Genomic DNA, 18092 nt, shown 5'->3' on the forward strand with positions numbered 1-18092 from the left:
TGCTGATGGTATGGCCGTGGCCTTAATGAAATATGGTGCATGTAGAACTGGCGGCATGCGTGGCATTCATCAGCGTTTATGAGACGCAGACAAATGCCTAGCTCGTACAGCTGTACATGCATGATTGCTAACTTATACAGCTAATCTTCGGACTCGACATGACTTCCGCAAGCTATATTGCGCTATCTGAGCTCTGTGCCTCTCTGCATAACGTCATCATGAAGGGCGGGATAGCATGGCCAACTTCGAGGCACTATGTTTACTCTCTATCACGCCGCTATCACGTTTGTCCTTTAGTATACGTGTGCGTTTTGTGTTAGGAACACGAAATGCGAAACGTTCAACCTTTATAATTGCGATGGCTGCGCCCTTATTTATTTACCAATTGGGCTGGCTGCTGTCATGGTTCTTCGCGCATCTTGTTTGCACAGCGGATCCATTTCACAGCGATGGCGCAACCTATCAGCGGTTTCCGAGGCTGAACTTACAACAGCAGAAAACTTATTCGGCTGCATTGAAGTACTGCCCAGGCACATATGTGCGAGGAAGACACGGGGGAAGATATCAATTTTTCTACAGCCAAAGCTCTTACGAGAGCAGAAAATGAGCGGCGCGCAGCATAGTTGTCAGTCGCTATCGCTTTTGGCGTCCATAACCAATGTCACACGAAATAAGGGGGAAAAAAAGCCAAGTAAATGGAACTTACCAATGAACCAACAAAACTCGTACTCGGGTCACCTGCGTTCCAGCCCAGCTTTCTACGACTGAGCCCCGTTGGTGGTTCAAGCTTTGCAAAGTGACCTTACGCAGCTTTGTTACCAGGAAAAAACTCTCGTTTTAATGAGTAATAAATTATTTCAGAACGGCAAAGAAAACACGAGGTGTCATACAATGTGAATGGGGTAGCGAGTGGGTCATCGAATACGCTATTCCATTACAAAAGTGTCAGCTGTATTTATTCATCCTCGTCAGCCACAACATCAAGAAGTTGCACAAAATTTATTGCTTGTGTAGCAAGCCGCACGGTTTTGCAAATAATAACGAAGAATTACATAATTATTGCTTGCCTACTACACTACAATATAGATGAAATATTGAGTAGTGGGTACCCTGCAAGTTTTTTTGTAGCAGTTACTAAAGAATATTTTGAAAGGGCTTCAGAAAGGCCCTCTACCAGCTTTCGCTGTGACTGTACTGCGTGTTGCGCACAAGCATGCCTTTTTTTTCAAGTGCCTTATATGTACAGCTGATTGAAGTCATATTTATATAGAGAGCCACTAATACGCAATTTAAAGGTTGGAATGAAGGGTCTCAATAAAATAAACGCATCTTGAACTGAGTAGTTTTAACTGAAGTAGGTTCCGTAGGCGATTGAGGAGAGCAATAATTATTTTCACATATCTTGTTCTTTCCTATCATCAATTCAGAGAGTAAATATATATATATATATATATATATATATATATATATATATATATATATAAATATATATATATATATATATATATATATATATATAAATATTTATATATATATATATATATATATATATATATATATATATATATATATATATATAAATATATATATATATATATTTGTGTGAATTATCGTTATACAAATATCTGCTAACTTGGTTCGGAGCTCATCGCAAGTCTTATCACGATAGTCTCAATATGTGCGCCATTTAATGACGATGAAACACTCTACTCGTCTTAACGCCCCACAGGTCAAGTAACAATTGAAAGTGAGACTTTGAAATGCGAAGTGCATGCACTTTCATCGTTTATATCTACGTATGTATTTATTTATCTGGCCGCCTGCGTCTAGGTGCTCTTGTGGTCACCTCTAACGTGGTGCAGACAGAAAGTAGTACGGGATGTTAAGAGAGTTTGAGAAATATGACTGTCTGATTATGAAAGAAAGAATGTGAAAGTGCTTTCGCATACATCGTCAGGCCCTTTCCCATAAGCAGGTGTGGTATGTACCCGTATACTACTGTTCACGGTGTGCGAGTATGTGCCGCAAGTGTTAACAGTTTATATTTACTCCTGGACGGTGAGGGCATACATTAGTATATTAATCCTAAGAACTTCAACAGAAACTGACATCCGCAGCATGCACCCGACTTATGCAAGAATACTGTCTGGAATCTAACGCAAGACTTTTGCGTGGCAATGAGGTAATCTACCACAGAGCCATGCCTGCTCTTGAAACTGCTCTGGAAAAAATACAGAACGCAAGCGTGATGTCGTACGTCATCGTTGTTTTGCCCTGAATTTTACTGTTCATACTATTGCACTATTACGCACGATTGTCCCTTATTGTGGACATTGTTTTTCTATTAAGAAGTCTTTTATAGTAATATTAGACAACGATTCATTTTTGTGCAAATCAAACAAGTGAAAAAATTATAAACCAGAGTTTGTACACGCTTTTTTCTCATACGCAGTGGCTCCAACAATCGATGAGCATTTCTTTCCGGACGTCGTAAAAGTGGAAGAAGGTAGTCGATCTCGACTCATGTGCTCCGTGTCCAAGGGCGATCCTCCTTTGCGCTTCCGATGGCTGAAGAACGGCCTCAGGATCAGTTCTCACGGCGAGCGAGTGATCGAGACCACGGACGACTCGTCAATCATCAAGATCGGTCGGGTGCGATTCGCGGACCACGGCGAGTACACGTGCTTCGTCTCGAATGACGCTTCATCTGTCAACCGAAGTGTGGAACTCGTCGTGCACGGTGAGAATGCCATGTCGGGGTATTGAACCAGTAACCGCAACCCATGAGCCTTATTCTCGGTGGTGCGTAAGACTAGAACATTGCGAATACCGAAGGCAGCCGTGCGGACTGAATAGCATATATACAGGAAAATGAGGAATATGTTTACTCTGTTCGAACAAGCAGAAGGCGAGTACAAAGAGTTGGATGTGTTTTCTGTGTGTAATCATCTTGTCTTTGTGCGTTTTGCGCTAGTGTTTTCTCAATATTCATAATCAGTCAACTCAACAGTCAGGAACGCCTTATCGCGGACATCTGTTGGCAATCAATATTGCATTAGCTATTTGTAAGAGCAGAACAGGTGTCGTTGGCGGAGCTATGGTTATAGCAGATACTGCGTGATAATTGCAGAATAGTTACGAAGACAAGGCAGGTGCACCGAGAAGGGACGCATAGTTAGGTCTAATACGTTGGTTTCGAAGTTCCAGACTGAAAGAGAGTTCGACTGCAATGATTAAGCCAATCGTAGGCCATCTTTTAGTCTGAATGAAAAGGTTGTAGCCAATGTTGCCGATAGCCATAATTATTGAACGTAAAATGATACGTAGGTATTCATGAGATTAGTATTATGAAGAATGAAAAGACAAAAACGGCAATTAAACTTTATTGGAAGGTATGTATATTGCTTGCGATGCAATGCAAATGTGAAACGAGAAATGCAACTTTCCGTTGGTAGGGAGAGTGTCTGCGACCATCGAAAAAGTCCGATGTTGTACCAACTAAGCTGCAGTGGCCGTCATACCCTAGTCCACTATATGGCGTATATGCCTTCATTCGTGGGTAGCAGGTTTGGTCAATGGTCACGTCAAGTTACGTTTTAGGTCACCTTACAAGCTTCTCAAGGCCGGATAGTTCGTATAGCTTCAATATCACTACTTGGCACCGCAAACAAACGGAACAAAGTAGGAGGTAAGCGCGAACCTCAACATGGGTTCAATTGTAGCAGAGGTAAATACAAGAAAAGATGGTGCAAAAGGAGAGTAACACGAGGATGGATCACTACCAGCTGTATCGCGTTTTTTGTGTGCACATGATGACTACACCTGATGTTTTTCCTTCCCTCGCTATCCTTATTTTCACATCGTCTTTCTTGTATATAAACCATTAAACTAAGTTTCAGTTTGCGTTTTGTTTGTACCTTCTTACTTTGTCCATCTTGTTTTGCGCTGCAAAGTTGTCATGAAGGATTGGATGCTAAGTATTATATGTAACATGCCCTCTACTTTTTTTCGCTTTCATGTCTGTTAGATCTCAGGTAATGTTGGCGTTTAGCAAAGATAAAGGAACCCTTCGCAATCGCGTTGGATAAATATTGAGTGAGATTTCGTGTAGCTTTCGGTACCAGGAAGGGACAGAACATGGCGAAATGTTGAAGCGTTAGACGCTCTGTGTCCTCATCCCCTCATGTGCGAAAGGAAGTAACACCACCAGCATGCTAGTGCCCAAAACACCACTCTACTTTTAAGGAGTATTTCACTATGCTTCGATTTGCAGTAAAAGTCAGTCCTGTCAGTCTGCGATGCATAGTTGCATCCGCATAATTGCACATGAGTTCAACTGAACACTGCTGAGTCAGCAGAATGACCAAATTCAAACAAAAAAAGAGAGAGAACGTCAATAGTTCTTCAGCCAGCGACTGTCGCGTGTTGTGCGGTTAAGGCGAATAGGCGGGAAAGGAGAGTATAGTTGCAGGCAGCCGGTAACCCGAGTTGAGCATTTTCCGCAGCTGAAAGCAATGACGAAGCAAAACAAAATAAACGAGCATGTGCAGAAAGGAATTTACTGAGATTTCAGCAAACACCTTGGCGCCCTCAGTGGAGAGCTGGTGCTCTCATAATTGGGAGAGGGCAGACGCTGCAGTTTTTTTCTGTTTAACCAGCGCGCTTCTTGTAATGACGGTGCTCGTAATGACGCCAAGCAAAGCTACACCCACGGGTTAACACGCACTGAGTAATGAAGAATTTTCGGTGCACTTGAGGTGGGCTGGAAATTTGCCACCCAGCTGATGACAGTGCAAGATTTTTTATTAGCATGTGTATACCTCGCAGAATATTTTATTTTTTATTTTATTTATTTGTTTCTATGTGTCAATGAATAAAAAATGGAGCGAAGGCAAAATCCTCTGGAAACTGACAAATGCCCTTCACTCCAAATACAGTGAAGCACTCTCAAAAATGATGTAAGTGTCGTCCGTGTACTTTACTAGATTGGCGCAATCAGGAATGTGGCAAATTTCACCAATATGAATCATAAATAGGAGAGACCTAGAGTGGATCCCTGTGGCACTCCCTTCATCACTAAAACGTATTCTGATGACTCGTTATTTATGTTAAAAAATAGCATAGATTTCTTAAACAGCTTTGCACTAAGTCATGCAAAGTTAATTCTTTCTATTCGACATGAGCTTAATTTATCTAGGAGGACGTCATGACACACGGTATTTAACGCTTTACGTGGATATATGAATAACCCAGTTGTGTACAAGTTTCTGCAAAGATAGCTAATATGTGATCGTTTATTGGTAGTAATGCAAGTTTGGCCGACTTGTTTTTGAAAGCCAAATAGTACATGATTTATATTATTGTATTTATCCTCGAAAAATTTTTGAGCCGCTCGTTCATTCCACGTTAATATACCTTCGACAGAACAGGTAGCGCCGATATGGTACGATAGGTGGTCATGTGTTTCGGATTGCCTCCTTTGAGGATAGGACATACGCGAGCAATTTTTAAATATGTCTGAGAAAATACCCATGGGGAAAAAAAAGTTGACAATATGCCCTAGTGGAACGAATAACACAACGGCCCTGTATTTTATCGGCGTAGGTTTTATTTTGTCCTACATCGCTGTACACTTTTTTTTATTTTCTTATTTTTAAAAATTTCAGCGCACGTGAGAGGAGCGAACAAAATTATGTTTAAAATGCTGTAACTGATTGACGACAAGTGTAGATTGTCACCATTGGTGTAATTCTGAGTGTTATAGCTGCTTGTGTTGAATTCCATTGCCGCACTAACATTATTAGGGACCTGTAGTAAAAGAAGAAGGTTCTGAGTTACTTGGTAATAACTGTATCCCAAGTGGTGAAGCGAAAGGTTATTAATATTGCTCCCTTACTACCTCCCTTCATTCTAGAGGAAGAAGACATAACTTCAGACTGAAACCATCGCAGCACTTCTAATGGCTGATATGCTACCACTCAGGCTTGGTGAAAAACAAAATTTTGCCAAAAGCAGACACAGCTATGAACAGCTCAGCGAAATCTTGCTGTAAAGCGGAGAACAGAGAACTTACAAGTGGACCACAACGTTGTCATATTGTCATTTCACTGGCAGGTCCTTAACCAATCTTCGAAGCTAACGGTGCTTGCTCTTTAGCGTTCTGCAAGTGATAATGCAGCGTTGACTATTAGTAAGCCGGAACTTGTAAGCAATGGTGATACTAAGCCCACATAAATTAGGAGTGGCATTGGGAGAAGATCCACTCACTGCCCAACGCCGCGCAGCGTAATCTGATAACATTTCACAGCATTCACACTAGCGTGAATGAGTAAAAATATGTAAAAGCGATCGCGTTTGGTTGTGGGCGTTCAAGGCTATAACACCTCTCCTCCGAGCCAGCCCTGCCGGTGTAGCTTCCGGCTCTGCTGTCACGGCTAAACAGAGAGAAAGCGCTTAAAGGGCGTTAGTCGTCGCAGGAACTCTATATATTTGTCGGCTCTGCGATTACTTTCTGCAGCGCGCCTTTGACAGCGATGGCGCGCTACCGTATCTTACCTCGCGGGACACAGCAAGGTATGCAAAACAGAACAGGAGTGCCATAGGTTCACACGTCAGTCGCATACGGTGGCTCGCTAGGAGAGCTGTGAAACTGTGCTCCTTGTGAAAACGTATACCGCTCTCATGAAAGCCATCAGCGAGATCAGGCGTCTAGTCATGTGCGTCCCATAATAATTACTTTCGCTCATCAGTTGTATTTGTACATGAAACAAGTGCTAGTTTTGGAGTGGTCGGCCTCTGCGCAATCTTCACATGAAAAGTAGTACATAGATAGATATGTGGAGTTTAATGTCCCAAAACCACCATATAAACATGAGAGACGCCGTTGGGAAGGGCTCTGGAACTTTGGACCACCTGGGGTTTTATAACGTGCACCGAAAGCTGAGCACATGGGCCTACAGCAATTTTGTTTCATTGAAAATGCAGCCGCCGCAGCCGAGATTTGATACCATGTCCTGCGGGTTATCAGCCGAGTATTTTAGCCACTACACCACCGCGGCAAAGCAAAAGAAAATTAGCGTAATTATGGTTTCAACAATATAGCAGTCACAAGTACGTCTCGACGAGCAGCATCCTAAATGGTATGCAATTTCGTCATTATAAAAATTTTGATCAAAAAGGACCACGACGTTAAGCAAACGTCAGCCGCCTAAATACGGGTCTGCTTACTCACACGTGATTCAAGTGGTCGGTTCCGTCCAAATAGATTGTACGATGAACCTCACTATCTAAAGTGAAAAGCGTCTAATTTTACAGAAAAAACTAGAACCCGTCTGATGAAATATGGTGGCGCCAAGCTTTTCAACAGTTTCTAAGTAGGTGTGGTAAATATGCTAAAAAACATAAGAACACTTTTTTTGTAGAATTCTTACTTTTTGGCAATTGTTCGTTTGTCTGTAAGTGTGCTCTTACGTCAATTGTTATTTGGAGGGTGGGAGGCAACCATCCTCTTCTGTGTTGACGTTGCTGTGCGAATGTGCGAACTCGTCAAATTACCTATAAGATCGCATCTCATTGATTACAGCAAATTTGTTACGTCTGATGAATCTGAGTGAGTAATTCACAGCACACAATTTTTTATGTAGTCACATTTGTGTCGCCAATCATAAAGCTAAGATTCGGAATTTTTTAGCTTATCACAAATGTTTATGTGGAGCACGAAATCGTTCAGCTTGCACGCACCTTTCTCCCCTCGATGATCATGACGGTAGACGTTATTTCTAATCAAATATTTTACTCTGTTATATTATGAAACCATAATATATCTTACTTTTTGATACACAGCGCCACTTGCTTTAGAGAAAATTTTGCAAGACAGTGTTGGCACATAGTGCTTAGAATAAATTGATGAAAGCTTCTTGTACTCAGACACCACCTGTGAATTATAGTGCTATTTTTTTGCAAGCAAAAATTAACTAGTGAAATGCCAAAACATTTACCTGCATATAGAGACCTAAATACGCACAGATTATTGGAAAATGAGAGATCGATATTCGGAGGCTCACCTGGTTCCCTTTCTTTACGTAGCCGAGAGTGTAAATGCGTGCCAAAGTTTGATGAATGTGGCATAGAATTAAGAAAACTCGTCTAATGTTTGAGGCATGACTTATATATATATATATATATATATATATATATATATATATATATATATATATATATATATATATATATATATATATATATATATATATATATATATATGAGCAGCGCAGCACATGCGTCAGCCAACCATCGAATACCTTGCATAAAGATGATAAATGCCTTAACAGTTATCTTTCACGTAGACCACCACTCATTCCAGATTGATCAGTTTGCATATTGGATGTGTAGGCGCAGATGACTTTTTCTGCCTTCTTTATTTTCCGCCACCTTGAGCATCTTCAGTCATTATAGCGTTTCAGATGTCCTGTCTTCCTTCCTGTATCCAACACACTGTCTTATTCAGAATGTATACCAGAATGTAGAGTGCGTAAAGTTAATATTAACGGCTTGTTTTCTGTTCCCCTCTGCTCCTCTTTACACAGTGAGTCCTCGCTGGAAGATAGAACCGCAGAACACGTCGGCCGTCTTGACGTCCACGGTGATCATGCATTGTTCCGCTGATGGTCATCCGCCACCCGTCCTGACGTGGAAGAAAGGTGAAAGTAAGCTGGAACTTGTGTGTTTGTCCTTTTATCTGCTCCGTCTAATATCGGTGTTGTGTTCAGGTGGCGTACAACGAATCAATAAAAAATCAGTTAGTACAGTCTGTGGGCTTAATTCACATTGTCTTCAATTGCTCTTCATGTCAATAAATGTCCTTCGCGAATTATATGTTCAGTAAAATTATAGGCTTCTATTTTTTTCTCAGGAACATCTTTAGCTTAGACGGTTAAACGAATGCGGCCCTCTATAATTTCCATCATGGATTCGGTGGTAATATAAAGAACAAATTTATGCAAGAAATATAATCTCGGCGAGGACTATCTTAAGCAGCAAGGAGAAGTTTATTAACTTCCAACCAAGGATAAAGTACATGACAAAAACATCGAGCTTCACGACTACAAAGGGTGCATGTACAATCAGGAAAGCACCACTACCGAGGTACAATGTATGTGGGGTAACGTACCCCTCTATTTACTGTACAGCGCGTGGTGCTCCAGCAGGCTTAATCATGCACGGTGGTAGGTCTTCTCAACACGCGGTTGTAACAAGTAGCGACTTAGCGCTGTACAACACTAGGTATTATTTCTTTTTGTCGCCTGAAACAATGCTGCTTTCGTACACGGTAAGTGCATGCCCTGAAGTATAAAGAAGGCCTTGAGGCAGGGGGGGGGGAAGGGGGGGGTACAAGGGAGGGGAGGGGGGTCTTGTCTCCCTTCAAATAAGGCATCAGCAACAATCTGCGCGTAAAAAACTGACTGAAGGCGCCAATCAATGAAGAAGGCGCTATACAAAAATTAACTCAAGTGTCAACCAGCACACTTTGCCCGAATCGATTACAAATAACAACGACAATGGGGTGATGAAATGAAAAGGTGATATATATATATATATATATATATATATATATATATATATATATATATATATATATATATATATATATATATATATATATATATATATATATATATACATATCAATAGACATGTAAAACTGACGTATGTGTAGGCGAAGATAAATCACCCGCAAGTTACAAGACCCCCTTTAATGCGTTCTCCTTTTTCACAACCTTGAAGGAGTGGTAATGACAGTGGGTGCTGTGAATAAGCACAAGAAATAATCATTTTCTAGGTTCCAGATACCTTACAAGCACTTCTTCAGTAAACCTTTTTGGTGGCCTTTGTTATCTCCGAATAAATATAGAAAATGTGTTCAAATTGAATAGAAATCCTTTGTCATATGCACATAAAGTAAGCATGTTTTTGTGAATCCGGCATTCGTACAACGCAAAACATCTAAAAGTATTTAATTTGTGTTATTTAGAAAAAATTTGAAAAGTAATCGTCAGAGATATCATTAGGAATTTCGCATTTATACCTAACGTAGAACTACTGCGTCTTACGCAGCTTGCAAACGCACTGTTGGAAGACAGATGCACTTCACTGTTGTCAAGAGTTCCGTAATTAGGGAGTCAATCGCTGGGCTACTTTTGAGGTCTGACGTATCGGCCACCAGAAATGCACCAAGAAAGTACAGACTGTGTACCGTTGGTCCTTTGGTGGGCAGAGAACTTCGGCTGTGGTTCAAAGAGCACGGCAGTGCGGATTATTGATAACAAGACAAAAATTTATCTCAGATAAGGCAGGACAAACAGCACACAAATGAGCGTATTCGCAAGTTCTGAAGTACAATACGACACCTCCCAAGGTACTTTTATACATGCATAACAACAAAAAGAAACATCATGCGCTACAACACAATTTTATGCATTAACTAATGAAGACACTTATAGACTAAAATGTTCGTCAAAAGTATTCAGTTAAAAATTCTTGAAACAAAGCTTGAATGATTTTCTGCAACAAAACACTCACACAAAGCCCAGCGTTGGCTGTCGTCCCGCTAAGTCGGACGTTCCTCTTCCAGAAAACACCCAAGTCGTCACCTGACCGCTCTTCAATAAAAAAAAAAACTTGTTGGCCGGAAACACGTCGTCCACTCACGCACTACTGCAGCTGAAGACGTCAGCTGCTACTGCAGCTGACGTCTTCGCCCACTGCTGGACAACACAATCAGTGCATCGCCCGCTCTGTCCCTGCAGGGCAAGCCTTCTCACATTGGCGGAAAAGTCACACTTCTCTTTATCGCTATCCTCCGCTGCTTGCTTGCCCTGGGTTCTCGAAGTTTTATTGGCGCGCCGCACAGCCAAAGCTGGGGAAGGGGTGGGACTATTCTCGTCATTATCATCACCATTATCAGCCTGATTACGCCCGCTGCAGGACAAAGGCCTACCAAGCAACCCGGTTTTGCGATTTCTGCTGCCACGCTATACCCGCGCACTTTTAAAACTCATCTGCACACCTAGCTTTTAAGGACGGTAGTCTTTCTTGGGGATCTTCGACGGAAAAATTTTGGTCTGTCTGTCTATCTATTTGCCTGTCTGTCTGTCTGTCTGTCTGTATTTTTGTCTCTTTCTCCACCTTTAACGTACCCTGAATGGTACCAGAGTGGCCACACGATACTCCAAACGGGCGACCCTATCCGCAGCGCCCACCAATATTGCTCAAGGTGCAATGTTCATACTTGTGCAATTGTAATTTAAAAAGCGTATATTGCGCATATCTGAGGCACCATAACAACACGTCAATAATATGTGTGTGCGTTGTTTACTAGGCAAGGCATACTTAAGTAATTCTAAGGACCATAGCGTTTACCACGCTGCACTTACCATGCAACGCTTGCACGAAAAGACAAGTGCTTCCAACGCTTTGCTAAGATGACGCGGTGGTGGCACCTACCCGTCCCCTTGCGTTCTACACCTTATCACCTCAGAGACGGGCATGCACGGCGTGCGCCCTGTTTTCCGGAATAACTGCCAGATAGCGGTCATGTCTCCAGTGTGACGTGACTTGATGCGCTCGTTCGCCTCCACTGCATACTCGAGACACTCTAACTCAGCGCCTCGAGAATACTATTCATCGATTTGCTTGCGGAGAACATGAAATAAATGTTTTGTTCACTCTCTCCGGACGCAAGACTACCGTCTTTCGACGACGATTGCTGTGTAACATACTGATACGGGGCCAATATTTTGTCCACCCTTCTTGCGTATGCATTCTGTGATAACCCAGTCAGTTACTTTTATTGATCATATGTTATTCTGGCTACGTGTCACGTGTCCGGTCCTTGTCTATTTGCGCTTCCTTATTTCGACTATGATATCCTTAACCCTGGTTTGTTCCTTGACCCACTCTGCTCTCTTCTTGTCTCTTAAGGTTACACCTATCATTTTCCTTTCTATCGATCGCTGCGTCGTCCTCACTTTAAGCTCAACCCTGTTTGTAAGCTTAAAGGCTTCTGCTCTTCATGTAAGTACTTGCAAGATGCAGCTGTTATATACCTTCCTCTTGAGGGTTAGTGGCATATCACTATTCATGATTTGAGAATGCTTGTCAAACGTGATTCATTCAATCTGTCACGTTACCCCTCTTGTAACGTGACGCAACACCGCAGTACCCCGCCTCTTTCCTTCAAGATTTTTGTAGTGTTAGCTAGTGTTAGTTCCGAGCTGGTTGTCGTGGTGGCGGTGTCTTCGAGGGAAAGAAGGCATGTGATTGGCTTTCTTCGTTTCGCCGGCTTTTATCGCGCATGCTTCACACGTGGTTTTTACGTAGCCATTAGAAATCGGAGGCGCGCGCTTTCTTGAGCACTCTTTTGAGACAGCCTGTGTGTAATTGTAACTTGTCATTTGTTTACAGGAAACTACCCTCGAAACTTCTCGTACATACACTACAACTTTCGAAACCACCAGTTCAACAACGGCAGTCTTCTTATTCGTGAGGTGGAGGAAGCCGATGGAGGCTTCTATCTGTGCGAGGCAGACAACGGAATCGGAGCAGGAATAAGCAGACTCGCCCACCTCAAAGTGAAAGGTGTGTACGACCCTTTGGCTGCTGCGCTGTCTTACCAGCGAAAGCTTAGTGAGGCCGCGTGTCGTCCATTGAGCGTTTCGCATACGAAACGCTGATTGAAATCGATGATATAAAATCCAACAATTGCAATGATAAGATAACCTAGAAGCTAACTTAACTTTAAATTTGTGGCAACAAAATTAAAGTTACCCTCTAAGTTATCTTATCATTGCAATCGTTGGATTTCGTATCATACTGGAGCCAAGCTTTGACTCAAGATACGGGTTGCGCCAAAGAATAAGGCTCTAGAAATACTGTAGAGAACCAAGCAAAATTTGCAGGTGGGAAGGAGGTGCTATATGCCTTCAGGGCTTTACAATTTAACTAACGATTTTACAATTTACTGCTCACTGTAGTTTGTAGGTACTCAGGCTATTTTTTTATTTTTCCCTGTACTAGTTATTCCATTTGTTGATTATCCAGTTTTTATACTTATGGGCTGGATAGCCAAAATATGAACACTGAGATGCAGAGCACTTTCAGAAACCACCGACTAATGTGTTTCCTGTACGATACGTCTAGTGCTGTAATTTGTTTCCGTGTTGTAAAGAAATCCTATAGCAGCACTGTGGCATTGCGCTCGTGGTCCATCAGACGGCTGCTTTTCACATTTCGTGGGCTTTCTTTACAACGTGGAAAAACGACAGCGCGACACGTATCGTACAGGAAGCAATTTAGTCGGTGGTTTCTGAAAGTGCTCTGCATCTCAGTGTTCAAATTTTGAGTTTCCAGCCCATAACAAAAAAATTAGGTATTTAAAATTTATTATTTATTAGTATGCGGATCAATAAAAAGATAGCCTGAGTACCTACAGGCTAGTGCGAGTTGTATGCATTTGGTTCAATTCGCCTCTTAAGTGCTTTTAACTTTCTAATCTTGGCTCAAGTTATGTGGGATGCCCTGTAGATTGGGGTTATGGTTTGCGGTCACTTACGAGATGCGCGCGTGCCCGCCGCGGTGGTCTAGTGGCTAAGGTACCTGGATGAAATCCCGGCTGCGGCGGCTGCATTTCCGATGGAGGCGGAAATGTATGCCCGTGTGCTCAGATTTAGGTGCACGGTAAAGAAGCCCAGGTGTTCAAAATTTTTGGAATCATCCACTATGGCGTCTCTCATAATCATATGGTGGTTTTGGGACGTTAAACTCCACATATCACTTATGAGTTGCGCGCGAGTGACCGATGCAAAATAATAATTGTGCAATTGTTTCTTTCATTTACTTTTCATCCAGTACCACCAAAGTTCAAGGAAAAACACCGGAGACTCGTTGTGAAGAAAGGTGAAAACTTGCAAGTGCACTGTCAAGCTGTCGGTGATCCCCCAACTACATACATTTGGGAGAAAAATCAGAAGCCTATTGACACGGAAAGGTGTGTGTGTCACTGTATCCTTGCTGTACTTATTGAATTCAGTTTATTAGCTGTGACTACTTCGCACTACAAGCTTTTGAACACAGAAACAGAAGCACGTATTGTCACCACTATAAAAATAGTGTTTAAAGTAGTAGTGCCTGCAGTTTGTTATTCTAAGATATGAAAGTTGTGCTCGTGAATTCTGTTAGCTTGTGTCTAGTGGAAAGATGTACAATGTGGTGGGAAAAAAAAGGTGCATCCTTGTTCCATGCCACTAGCTGTAAGCTTAATCTAATTGAAAAAAAAATCAACAGGGCTAGCACCAAGTGAAAATTTTGTTGCTTAACATGAGAAAAAAGTAGGGGCAGGGGAAAGACATTAGAGGACAGGAAGGTAATCTACCAACTGCAAAAGCAAGCAGGGGGAATGGGCCTAAGTTCGGCGCATCTGATTTTTAAACTAGATATTGTAAAATGTTACACAAAGTAGGCTTCTTTCTCACGTTAAGGGGAACAGGACAGCACCGACAGGCATGCAATTACTACTGTACATCACTTTGTTATTCTTAGAGCAAACCTCACAAATATTCGCAAGTTGCTTGAATAAGGATTTTACTATACGTTTTGCAAATTGGATAAGAAATTACAAAGCAGTTTTGAGATGATCAAAATGAAACTTTTGTCTTTTTTATTTTTGGATTGGCGTTTCTGCAAAAGATATTGCATTTAAAGTGATGGGATTTCTTCTGGTAAGTGCATATGCCTAGGGTATCCTTTATAATGAAAGTAATAATTGTAGGCATCACCATTCTATAATTGTTTAATGACTAGAATTGCAAGGCTGTTTTCTCAAATAAACGCTTTAGTAAAAAAAACAATACGATTCTGGTGACAACTACAATCTTTTGTTTCAAAAAGGCCGCACGATGGTCAGGAAGCAGTGTCGAAAATGTTTGCAATCGATAGCTTCAGCAGTTAGAGAGAGAATGCTCATTTTCTGATGAAAAATACTGTTCGGAGAAAACGCTATGTAAAGTTCGAGTTGCCGTAGCGCTGACACGGGATCAGGTGCTTTGGGGGCTGTTTTTAAATGCTTTCCATTGCGCGCAAAAACTCGCAACTTCGTAGAAGGCAGTTGTGCTGGAATATTATGCCGTGAAAATTCAGTCGTACACGCCCTACTTCCTTCTATAAGTATCAGCAGTGGAGGCATAACGGGAGGATGCTCAATGCCAGAACAATTCTGCAGAATGTCCCATAAGTGTTGCTATTGACGCTACTACGAATTGTGATGATGGTTTCAGGGTATGAAGCCATATTTTTCTCTGTTAGTTTCAAAATCTATTTTTCCACACACATGAGCATGCTGAAGCAGCAGTTATGCTGACTTGTGCATTCTGCCAAATATGTGCCGTGTGAGCTCATGTTGCTGTGTTCTAAAATGAAGTTCTTACACTTCAATGAACCCAACGTCGTTAACAAATTTCTTTAATTTCTTAATAAATCTATACGGTACGAAGTTGTAAGTTCAAGCGTTGTGTGTTTGTTTCCCTTTAGGTACCATATAAAAACTGTCGAAGGATCTGGTGGAAAATCTTACTCACTCTTGGACATGCAAGAACCAACGCGAGATGAATCAGGAGTGTACTCCTGCAAAGCAAAGAACGAACACGGCGAGGATACAAGCCACATCCAAGTGATCGTTCAAGGTCAGTGAAGATATCTCCTACCTCACTGAGCAGCCCTTATGGGCCTCCTCACGACTTTTACTTCGTTCAAGTGCGTAGCCAAGTGAATGGTTGCCACAGGGTAGGCTGAGAGCCATCGAGCGCTAAGCACGGCCCTCAGATTGTGGGTGCCAATCTGGTGCGCTTTAGCGCAGAAGATCACGGTGCTATGGCTTCCGCTATAGTGACGATTTTCGCATCTTTTCTGTGACTGTACGTACTGTCTCTACAGCTCTTTACGTATATGAGAGTGCAAGAGCTGAAGTAGTGGACTAGGACCTAATAAACGTGGTGTTATTGCTATGATACGTGAAAGGATTTACTAGGCAAAGTCAGAACCTTTCACCAACATTGCAACACTACATGGTAACTCCCAACGCCAATGTTCGCAAGAATTAGCCCTGATTTTGCCCTATCAAGGCAATAGCACCGAATATTCAGTAAACGTTCTGCAGTATTGGCATGTACTTAACAGACTCTCGTCAGTTCTCAGAACTAATGACGGCACTGGAGTAATTATGGAAAGATAGGGCACAACCGTTCGCAAATCACGAGAGAGGCAGAAAGGTAGAAGGGTAAGTATTATCTAGGGTATACAATGACTTATAAAATGCAGTACTTGAAGAGAGGACAGAGTGATGTTAGAGCCATTTGGTTCACGCATAGAAAATACAGGATGCAATGGTGTTGCACTAACGTTCAAAACAATATACAGCATTAATGTCGTAACAATATCAGTAGTATAATATTTACTTAGCATTTAGGTGAGGTAACCATGATATTACTATTAGTCACAGCACAGAGTAGAGTACTGAAAGTTTCTATCACTTTGGGTTTTATGAAATGCCCCTAAGCTTAATTACGGAAATTTCTTCAAAACTGGGACTGCCGTGGCCAGTACTGAACGCATGATGGTCCGGTCTGTGTCCGAGCATCAAGAACCATTGCACCTACACCACAACCTGTCTGAACTATTATTCGCGTACGGAAGGGGCGATTACACTGTGCCACCATCACACTTTGCTGCAGTGTATAAGAACAGTCATCAAAACAAAATGAACAGTGATCACACAAAGCGAGCCATTGCGCCCTATCAGCTACGACTTTGGCCTTTTTTCGAAAACAGGCGCATCCATCGAAGCACCAAAGATTAAAAATCACGCGCAGGAAAAACGTGGCGCCGAAAATCGATCTGGTCTTTTATCTGTGTATAGCAAGTGTAGCGGAAACAAAATGTCCGACGGCCGGCGCATCGACCTCAACAATGCAGCTGGCTTTGCGGGCCTTTTTCAAGTAGCACTGGCTAATGAAGCCTTCTAAAAGAGCGGGATTTAATTTGCACGAGATCCTTTGAAGGTCGCGTTTGTAAAATGAGGCCAGAATCAGTTTTTGCTGGATTAGTTCTCTGAGGCTGCAAGATCTTTAAATAAAAACATCTCTGAGAGCATACTTCAGCAAATCGTGGTAGTGGAAGACGCCTGCTATATGTTTCTGGTGCAGGTCGAGGATTTATTTTCACCTTACAATAAAGAATGCTAGTGGAAAGATGACTAGAGAAGCTTGTTCACCAACGGTAAAGAGGATATACAAAAGAAACATAATCATTGTGAATCTTGCTTCGCTATTGGGCTTAAAAAGATTCATTACAAAGCTAATCAGAAACAGCAGCTAATGAAGCCAGGGAAAGGAAATGGCGTGTTAACCGTGTTCTTTAAGTAGTAATTGTGATATTGATGCAAACAAAGTAAAGTGGACGAAAAGACATAGTATACCACAGTCAGAGAGCGAACCTAAAGCCGGCGGATTACGTACTCGACGGTCTTACAAAGTAAACAATGATGCTGATCATACAGCCATAAACTTATCGGGTATTAATTTGCAACGAAAACTGGCAGTTTCGGTCAGCAAGGTTGTGTCAAAAAAAAAGATCATGCCCTAATATTATCTTCTTTCATATATGAAGGATAATTATTATTTGATGTTATGATTAGTGTACGTGTTTTAGTCATAGTGTACATTTCCAGAGAAATTAGTTGCCTGTATCTTCGTCCAATATTGCATTTCACTTTCTTGCAATAAACATCGCCTTCGTAGTATGGGCGGAGGAAGGATGAGATATGTCCATATTAGCAGATATGGGTATGAACCACTTTATAGTCATGAGCTTATCTACGAACGGCTTTCATCGAAAACTATCGCTTTACCATACTGTACATTGTCAATGTAGCACTTTTTTTCTCAATGTGGCCAATTTCACAATACACCCTTTGGTCAAACAAAGGAACAGCCGCTCTATACCAGATGAAGCCTGTTGTTGAGAATACAACGTTGTATTTCTTCC

The 18092-nt window shown here is 41.7% G+C and overlaps 1 protein-coding gene across 1 annotated transcript in view; it reads left to right on the forward strand.

Annotated features, from left to right (window-relative positions):
• The window catches only part of LOC142796339 (cell adhesion molecule Dscam1-like), a 198069-nt gene that overhangs the window by 155154 nt on the left and 24823 nt on the right, over positions 1-18092 (forward strand). Inside the window, exons 11-15 of the mRNA XM_075886697.1 lie at positions 2453-2740; positions 8586-8705; positions 12462-12635; positions 13905-14043; positions 15582-15733. Of these exons, the coding sequence (XP_075742812.1) occupies positions 2453-2740; positions 8586-8705; positions 12462-12635; positions 13905-14043; positions 15582-15733 (873 nt within the window). The remainder of the gene's footprint in view (positions 1-2452; positions 2741-8585; positions 8706-12461; positions 12636-13904; positions 14044-15581; positions 15734-18092) is intronic.

This window comes from Rhipicephalus microplus, chromosome 2 (assembly GCF_043290135.1).
Source record: "Rhipicephalus microplus isolate Deutch F79 chromosome 2, USDA_Rmic, whole genome shotgun sequence".
Classification (NCBI taxonomy): domain Eukaryota; kingdom Metazoa; phylum Arthropoda; class Arachnida; order Ixodida; family Ixodidae; genus Rhipicephalus; species Rhipicephalus microplus.